This window comes from Clytia hemisphaerica, unplaced genomic scaffold (genome assembly GCF_902728285.1).
Source record: "Clytia hemisphaerica strain Z4C2 unplaced genomic scaffold, Clytia hemisphaerica genome assembly, whole genome shotgun sequence".
Lineage (NCBI taxonomy): Eukaryota > Metazoa > Cnidaria > Hydrozoa > Leptothecata > Clytiidae > Clytia > Clytia hemisphaerica.
In genome coordinates, this window is record NW_027104074.1 from 168,534 (window position 1) to 178,737 (window position 10,204).

The 10,204-nt window shown below is 36.5% G+C and overlaps 1 protein-coding gene across 1 annotated transcript; it reads left to right on the top strand.

The window, feature by feature from the left end:
• The first annotated feature begins 7,640 nt into the window (after nucleotides 1-7,640).
• On the top strand, nucleotides 7,641-8,375 carry LOC136812503 (uncharacterized). The gene has a single exon (XM_067069004.1). It carries the CDS (start codon nucleotides 7,641-7,643, stop codon nucleotides 8,373-8,375), a length of 735 nt encoding a protein of 244 aa, XP_066925105.1.
• Nucleotides 8,376-10,204: the final 1,829 nt, after the last annotated feature.

Sequence of the window (10,204 nt, forward strand, 5' to 3'; positions counted from 1 at the left end):
AAAAAGTTTCCGATTTCTTGAAAAATATTCAGAATTTGAAAGAGCGAATGGCAAAATTTCCTGAATTTGGAAAATTGGGACGTAAAATTTCCCGATTTCCCCCATTTCCGGAAAAAAAATTCTGATAAAATCGGATTTCGCAGGAAGATTACCTCGATTTCCTGATTTTCCAATTCGGAAAAATTGGATTATCGAGAAAATTTTTCCGACTTGGAGCTCTCCCGCATTTTTGCAAGGCAAAGTTGACAGCTATGCGAGCCTTCACTTTATCTTGTTCAATCAACTGGGTCATATATCTATGTTCGTATTGATATAAAAACAAGTTAGCCCAAAATGGCGCTGGATCAATGCCCATTGGGATACCTATGACCTGACACATGACAACATTGCCAGCTTTGAAAAAACAATTTTTAATCAGATGTTTGACAGCGGTTTTCAAAGAACTTTTTGAAAAGGAAATATACGATTTAGGTTTAGTTCTCGACCAGTAAGCTTTGTCGTTCTGGGAGATGGCAATATATTTCGAACCACCTGCATCAAAAACAAAGTCAATAACCTCTGCCAATTCTTTAATAAGTTTGTCATGATGGATCTTTGTGTAAAGAGTACTGAAGTCAAAGGTGGGAATAGACTTAGCATTCTTCTTTTTATTGATACGGTTTAAGGACTCCAAAACAGGATTGCAATTTTGAAGCACCCAAAACTTATTGTAATTACTCAAGAATTTTGACTTTGTATGAAAATACGGGGCACAAGGTCAATTTTGCCCACCTGCCATAGGCGTGTACTTTACAGACCAGCCCAAATTTGCCTTTTTTGCCTAAATTAGTCCTAAATTTTTATATCTCAATATTGGAAAATGCTATTGACTTGAAATTTTGACCAGTGGTAGGTATTAATAATAGAAGCTTGCTTGAAAAGAATTTAGCAAGATCAGACCAGTAGTTATGCAGAAGGTGAGCATTTTAGGTCCACTTAAGGTAGTTTGAATAGGGTTAAAGCCCATTAATTATCAACAAAATCAACGTGTATGCAGGTCTATTTCATGATAAATCCATTTTTAAAAAATACCTTAAAATAGCTTCTTTAGATTTGATTTTGATAGTCATAGGGTTTTTTTGTAACTTTCCTAGTTTTTTTTATCCTTAGAAAGACTTTGGAAGTTAAAAATTGCACTGACCCTTAGAGAGATTATTTTGACTTTGTTGTTTTTGTAACCCTTAGAGAGACTTGGGAAGGTGAAAAAACCGACCCATAAGGTCCGCACATACCCAGCACCCATTATTTCTATAGTTCTAAGTGATTAAATAGAATGAGTATTTCAATAAGAAAAATTCGATTTATTCACTGAGTATAAAGAGAAATACATTTGAAAAATTGACTTCATTTGAGTACAAATAAAGTTTACAATCATATTCTTACTTGTTTGTAAATATGATTTCGCAACTCCTTTGGTAAAGGAACTGTCTCAAAACCACCAACAACATAATCATAAATCCATAATAGGCCAGGGGATAAAAGGCCAGGACCTGGACTATCATGGACAAGGCTTGCTACAAAAAGATGGCCAATCATCTCCATGTCATTGAGGCACATAAGTCCAACTGCTGGCTCCTGTGTGTCGTCACTGAAGAATTGTCTACGGACTTGTTGAAAGGCTTCTAAAGTTTAAGAAAGATTGTTAAAAGCTGAAAAAACCAAATACACTGTAATGGGTTTACAGGAAGAAAATTTAATATGAGGGCGGAAATTTTTATTGAGATCAAGTACCCCGGGCCGGTTTAAATGTACTTTGTGCAAGAAATCACGTGTTCACACTTTTTATCATGACTGGAATTACACTCTCTTTTTATAAGCATACATAAAAATCGAGCTGTGGCTCAATATGTTTGGCAAAATTTCGTTTTCAACCTCAAAAGACCATTGAATTTTCCTTGATTTTTTTTGGATTTCCAACGATTTTAGTTGATAAATTGGTCTGAATAAGAAACGTCAAAAATTGTTAATTATTATGAAAAGTCCTCTGAATTTAGTTGATTTCTGAAAGAGGTAAAGATTTCCCAAAGTTTTTGGCATCTCAGATATGGAGATATGCTTAGCATTATGCTTAAATTCTTTTCAAATTTCAGCCTAAATATGCTTATAAACTTTATGCTTACAAACAAAGAATGTTTCATAATAAAGCACTTTTCCACAAAAAAAACTAATAAATCTGAAAAATATTTGTTCAATCTAAAGATATGGCCTTAGATGTCTGGCTGGGTGACATTAAAAAAGGCTGTTTTTTGTTGTTTTTTGATGTAGTAGAGGCCACCATGTCTTCTCGTGTGCAGGAGCCTGTGGAAAGGGATTTTATGATTGATTATTGTTCCTCATATGTAGAAATTCAAAATTTGAGAGGCGAGGCTTTGGGCAACCTCCCGTTGCCATGGAAAGTGACGTCATTAGTTACCATGGCAACCAAAAAAAGTTCGTAAAAATTATTAACGATATATAGATATACAGATAATAAGGAAATAAGGCAAAATGATCGAAAAATAAAAAATCGTCAAAATGCAAAGAATTTTGGTTTTTTGGAACATAAAATATTATTACGAAAAAGTTTGAAAACCTTTCAAAAGATTTTATTAGCCAAAATTGACATTTTATTTGAATTTTGACAATTTTTTACAATGAGGTGAATACAGTCGCTCTCATATTGTTTTCTGACCAGCCACCAGAACCGTTGGAAAACCAAGGGATCCGGCGAGACTCGAACTCACAACCATGCCATTCGCGGGCATTTGCTCTACCATTGAGCTACGGGTCCATGTGGAACCTGATGACTCAATTGCCACTCGGTAGAGCTCGGAACGGTTCTGGTGGCTGGTCAGAAAACAATATGAGAGCGACTGTATTCACCTCATTGTAATACATAAGGGCAATATTCATGACAATTTTTTATTTCAACAAAACTTGAAATTCTGTATCTCTTAAAATGCCAATACAATTAAAAATAATAATCATTTACCCGAGTAGAACTCTCTTGCGATACCTCCATCATCCAGTCCCTCCTCTCCAAGGTACTTCATCCGGATGAGAGTGTTTTTTCGATTCCACTTCTTCGAAAAATGGTCTTTAAAATCAGAATATTCAAAGCCTCTCCGGACATGAATTAATTGACTTTTAGTAGTATCTAAGTTAAATTGAGAAATACTCTTCTTTATTTGAAATTTCAGTTCTTCTTCTGACAAAGTTTGTTCTGTTGCTTTCCCTTCGTCTTCAACTTCTCCTGTTGACTCGTCATCCGTGTCATGTCTGGTGAACATATTTTGAAGTTTGTCATACGCAGTTTGATGATTTGCTTAACACTCATTGGCATGTATATCAACCAGATGGAATTGGAAGCTTTTGTTACACACTGGGCAAGGATATAATCATGGATCATCCACAGCAGCTATTTCAGCTAGGTCAGGATATAGTGGTGGTATGATTGGCACATCATCCAGGGACGGATCCAAGAAAAAAATGAAGGGTCGCTGACGTAATTTTTCTTGTGTGATTTTTTTAAATCGCGCTACCCCCCCCTAACCGAAACCAGAAAAGATTTGTTTAATTTGATTTTAAGGTTATTCGAATGTTAAAACTAATGTGCGTAGATTTAAAAATTATATTTTCAAGTATGAAAAATTGTGTAAGGCCAGAGTTTTCAAGTTGCTAAAAAAACAATTTATGATTTCAAAAGCGTTTGGTTTTGAGGTCAAATTTTGTATCGGTAGTGCCAAAAATAGTTATATTTTGATGTTTTCGTTTTAATATTTTTTACCGTATGTCTGTAGTGAAAATTACTATTTGGATAAACAATTATTAAATCTTTAAGATTTCATTTGATAATGTAAGTCATGTAATTCTTATTCACGTAATAATCTTTTAACTGCAGACATGCAGCAAGAAGCATTACAATAATTTAAACATTTTCTAAATCTATCTATTTAGCTTTGTACCAGCGCTCCTTCAAAGCTTGATTTCAACTCACTCTCTATAAATATCATCTGACTTTACTTTTTATCACTGATTAAAAAAAATTCTCTATGCATATCATTTCTTGAAAGGATAACACGAAAATGTACATTAAATCTGTTTCGACCAATATCAGGGCTCATCAGTATGACTAGGAAATACATCCGGACATGGACAAACATTACAGAAGACATATACAAAGACGGACACACAAAACTTGACTAATAACTCAATATTTACAACGTATCTTTTTATAAATGTTAACAAAAGAACAGTCCAACAAAATACCAAGCTCAAAGAGGAAGTAGAAACAAAATTCCAACGTTCAAAATCAATCAAAATATATTTACAGGTTTCAAAACAGAAGAATAAATAGTAATACTAAAACAGTCAAGGTTAGTAGCTAAAAATAAAGTGTATTAAACAAATTCCAACCGCCGTGGACCCATAGATGCGAACTGATCAATCACCTGATCAACATCTGGGACGATTTCTGGATGAATATACACGAGGGAAAGGCCATTTAGACGTGCTTCACTCATTCTGCTTCGGAAACAGTTTTTAAGTTTTCTCATGGTAGAAAAACCTCTTTCACATTCATAACTGGTAATTGGCAGCGTGACCAAAATTTTTAACGTAGTGTATATGTTTGGAAAGGCCTCTTTAAACGGAGAAATAAATCTTAAGGTGGTAAGAACTGTGTTAGGCACACTTGCTTTAGTAGATAGCCAAAATCTTTCCCATTGATCAAGCTCACCTTCTAAGATGTGAAGTTTGGGTAAATCTTCATGATAAAAATTGACGAAGGTCCTGAATTTCTCTCTCCAACTGAACTTATTCAATGAGTAATACGAAGAAAGAACTTTGGAAGGAACAACAGCAAGACCTTCATAGGAAACCATAGATGAATTGTCTGCAAATCTACTTGAAAGTTGGCTTTGAGGGTGACTTAAGAACTCTCTGGTCAATGCTTTGTAATAATAGTCAGAGATGGTCGTATGCGGATGATTAGCTCTTTTAGTCTGCCTAATACAGGTCCTCCTCTTGGACTCTTTGTGTTTAATTTCGAGGCCAAATCTTTAGCTCGGTCATACCATACATCATGGTACTTTTGGGCATCAACAACCATATCATCTGAAAGATCTTTCAGTGATGTAACTATATCGATTCCATCAATAATGTCAGCATTCTTTTTTTGTAAAATTTTCGTGGCAGGCAAAGTTCTGCCTAAAACTGAGCGCACTACAACAAGAATAATCACAAATTGAAAGTCATCTAGCAGTTTAAATAGTGGCAAAGCCTCTTTCTGAGAGCTGTCCAGGGAAAGCTCTTCCAAAAAGATAACAATGGCAACAAATAGTTCTTCAAACAAAGCCATAGCATCAATCCGGCCACACCATCTTGTCCTACAAACATCAAGAAGTTTTGACCTTTTTGACTCAGGACAATGTTTGACAATATTCTTAGCCAATTTGGTTTGTCTTTTCTCAGAAGCATTGAAAAATTTACTAACCTCCTTGATGTGGGCCATCATGTCCCTTGCAAGAGGTATTGATTGACAAGAATTAGCGTTGGAAAGATTGAGGCGGTGACAAAAACAATTGACATACAGAGCCTTTCGATTTATACGCAAAATAATAGCAGAAATACCATTCTTGTGCCCAGCCACAGCTCCTGTTCCATCATAACCCTGTCCTCTACACAACATGATGTCCAATTTCAATTCTTTTAAACGTTTCAGGAGAACAGATGAGCTTCACCTGTAAGACCTTCCGAGCAATGAATAAATCCTAAAAACTCTTCTCGAACATCTAGTTTCTCTCAATCAAAAAAACGTACAACCAAAGACATTTGTTCCTGATTTGAAGTATCACAAGCTTCATCTGCAAGAATGGAGAAAAACACAGCTTCGTGAATATCAGGAACAACTTGATTGACAATGACATTCCCACAACTCACAATCAAATCATTTTGAGCTATATGTCCCCTACCCTAGGCTATCTGTTTGAATGTAGGGATTTGGGGTTGATTGGAGGAATGCGATCAGGCTTTGTTTGTAACGACTGTTCAAACTGAAACAAAAATTGAATATTTCTAAATTTTATGAATTGAAAATTTGACAAATCCAAATATAGGACTTAAGTTTGCACAAGTTTGGAAAAATTGATAAAAAATTGATTGATAAATTAATTTGATAATTAAAATACGGAGAAATTGACTCCTTGGAAGTTGGCCAAGTTGACAAATCAAACTTAGGAAAAAATTGAAAAACGGAGAAATTGACTCCTTGAAAATTTGGCCAAGTTGACAAATCAAACTTAGGAAAAAATTAAAAATTTAGAAAAATTGAATGAAAAATAAAAATTGTTCTTACCAGATAGCCTAGGGTAAATGTGGTTTAATAAAGCATTCATGGATCTTGACAATGTAAGTAAGAAATCAAAATCAAGTGAATCAAAAATCAACCAAAAAATTGAAAATCAAATTCATGTCTCAAAGTTCTTTCAACGCTCTCTTGTTAACAAACAAGTTCATTCTGATTAAAAATTTGAGTAAGTGACGAGAGAAAATGCTGTGACATAGTTGAAGTAGAAACAAGTCCCTAAGGGACGCGTAAAATAATTATAGAAATTAATTAGTCTAGATTTTTCGTGACGTCAAGGCAGAGGAGTTTTCTCATGGGAATTAAGGATGAATCCTTACACTCCCCCAGCAAGACAATTCATTCAATTTTGTAGAGTGCATGCATTAAATCAATCTCATCAACATGATGAATAACAACAATACTTCGTATAGCACGAAAGGTAACTCGATCCTTCTTTTCATTGGCATTTCGATATCGAATCTAACATTTTCGAACTTTACCATCACGACCAGTTTCAATGGAATCGATCATACCAAATTGATAGCTGGATGACAAAACATCTCCTTTCTTGATATCTCGATCTGATTTGAACCATTTTGGAGTGAACATGAGTTGAGGTACATGGTTTACGAGCCATGTTTCAAACCAGGCGTCGAATATTGCTTTGTTCTGATCCAGTATTCGATCCTTGAAGACGATGTTGAACGAGCCAGTAGGACTTCGATCATTGTTTCGACCAAGACGTAGTCGATTGGGAGTTAGTAGATCGATGCTTTCGAAGTCTCCTTTTATCCCTCTAATTGTCATTGGTAGATTGTTGATGTTGTTAGAGATTTGAGCAGCAAGTGTTTCGAGTTGCATCAGTGATAACTTTTGGTTTGTGAACTGAGTTTCCATTGATCGACGAATCTCTCGGATCTTTCTTTCAACACGTCCGTTCATGTTATGTCCCCCAACAGGACATACTTTAAGCTCGACAGCATAGTTGATGAATAGTTTCCACTGGGTGTCTATGAAATCGAAGTGTAGACCTTCACATCCTTTGAGGAGTTGACTTCGATTTCATAGACACCCAGTGGAAACTATTCATCAACTATGCTGTCGAGCTTAAAGTATGTCCTGTTGGGGGACATAACATGAACGTGTGTACAATCAACAAGTCAAACGTCTTGCAAAGAATCAGCAGGACAAGGATGACATAATCAAATCGGAATCCAAACTTCAATCACTTGGTTATGTGGAATATGTAAAGAACCTACCAATTGATCAACAAAGAATGCTCCAATCAAACCCTGTGCAAAACTTCATTCCCTGGCGTGAAGTCTGGAAACCATCATCAATCTCCACACCATGTCGTGTCGTCTACGATGCTTCAATGCCAACTGAATCTGGGAAATCACTGAACGACATCCTACCCAAAGGACGCAATGGTATGAATAAACTTCTTGAAATCTTCCTTCGGTGGAGGGGACATAGATTTGCATTCCACACTGACATCCAGAAGATGTATAACACTATCAAGCTCGATCAATCTCACTGGTGTTTACAACGATACCTATGGCATGAATCACTTGCCCATGATGCATCACCAAACGAAAAAATCATCAAGACTCTTATATTCGGAGTTAAATCAAGCGGAAATCAGGCAGAATTCGGTTTGAGGGAGACCGCCAAAATCTTCCAAGACCAACATCCAAATGTCTATCGTACTGTTTCAAAGGATATCTACGTCGACGATTGTTTATCTGGGCATTCAACACTGGAAGAAATCCAAGAAATGTCCAACGAGCTTGAAGTAGTCATATCCCACGGTGTTTTTGCTCTCAAAGGTGTAACAATCTCAGGAAATCATCCAAAGGAAAACCTCTCATCAGACGGTGAAACAATATCAGTTGCTGGAATGAAAAAACCAAAGGAAGATTCGATCGCACTTGACATCAAAGACCTCAATTTTGCAAAACGTTATCGTGGCAAGAAGTTGGTGTCATCAATGAAGTACCAGCAAAATTAACCAGAAGACAATGTGTATCCAAAGCTTCAGAAGTCTTTGACTTATCCGGAATCGTTCTTCACTGGTTATGTAATGAAGACAGACCACTCAAGAAATGGCTCAGGAGTCGTGTGGTTGAAATCAAACGTTTTTCTTCATCATCAAATTGGAGTTACATCAAATTTTTCCTGGTTTACGCTGAACTTTTTTGGAAGGCATGAAAGGAATTTTCATTTGAGGAGGTTTAAAAGAGAATGACCTAGCAGTAGATGAAGGTTTCTGAGATTTAGATGCTCCTTTAGAAGAACCAGAGGGAAAAACTGAGGCAATAAGAGGAACAAAATGATTAGGCTGAAATTTTGAATTTTTCGGTTTCGGTGAGGATCTACAATATAAAATTTTAAATGGAGGAAGAGCTTTCGATGAAAGACCACAACTTCGTAACGACAACGCAGCGCGCCAAATAAGGAAAAAGACTCCAAAAAAGTTTCTTGCAGACCCGCAAAAGAGTCAAAATAGGAAAGCTAAAAACACGGATATTCCCACAAAAGCTAACTTTTATGTTTGTCAAGTCAAGGGTCGCTGCAGCGACCGCAGCGACCTTTCAAATCCGTGCCTGTCATCAGTCGAATCATGGATGATTGGCACATTGGCAGTCAAATCAATTGAATCTGGGTTCCCTGTTGCTTGAGATTGTTGATTAGTTGGTTCGGGCTGTTGTTCATTTGGTTTAGGTTGTTATCTAGGTGACTGTCCTCTTTCCTGCTGCAATAGCTTTACCGAAGATCCAGGTGGGCTGTTCTCATTTTCATCATTTGATAAATAATCACCATAGCGTAGTAAGTCTCCTTGTTGACAAAAAAAATATTCTAATTTGGAATAAGATTCCCCATGCCACACCAGGGAGAAATTTCACGATTCGATGATCTTGATAAATAAGATCATAGCCATCAGTAGCGTAAAAGTATTGGTCATGTTCTGAGTGCTTTTTGATTGCAGCCGCTAAAATGTCATCATTTTTAGCATTATCTAGGATGTTGACAGGCAATTTAGTCCCACGTTTTTTTTACTAGAGTGTTTTTTTCAGTAAGCTCTACCAAACCAACTTTGGCGAATGTTTAGAATGGCAAGAGCTGATAACTGACCCAAGAGATGATACTCATTTCTTGACAACTGATCGGTGTAGGATGTAAACATGAACTCATCCTCTGAACCAAAGAAATGGGCTGAAAGAAGTCCAAAGTTCATACATTGCAGAAGAAACTCTCGAAATGGTCCAGCTAGGTCAGGATATAGTGTTGGTATGATTGGCACATCATCAGTCGAATGATGGATGATTGGCACATTGGCAGTCAAATCAATTGAATCTGGGTTTTCCTGTTGCTTGAGATTGTTGATTAGTTGGTTCGGGCTGTTGTTCATTTGGTTTAGGTAGTTGTCTAGGTGACTGTCCTCTTTCCTGCTGCAATGGCTTTACCGGGGATCCAGGTGGGCTGTTCTCATTTTCACCATTTGATAAATAATCACCATAGTGTAGTAAGTCTCCTTCTTGACAAAAAAAATATTCTAATTTGGAATAAGATTCCCCATGCCACACCAGGGAGAAATTTCACGATTCGATTATCTTGATAAATAAGATCATAGCCATCAGTAGCGTAAAAGTATTGGTCATGTTCTGAGTGCTTTTTGATTGCAGCCGCTAAAATGTCATCTTTTTAGCATTATCTAGGATGTTGACAGGCAATTTAGTCCCACGTTTTTTTACTAGAGTGTTTTTTCAGTAAGCTCTACCAAACCAACTTTGGCGAATGTTTAGAATGGCAAGAGCTGATAACTGACCTAAGAGACGA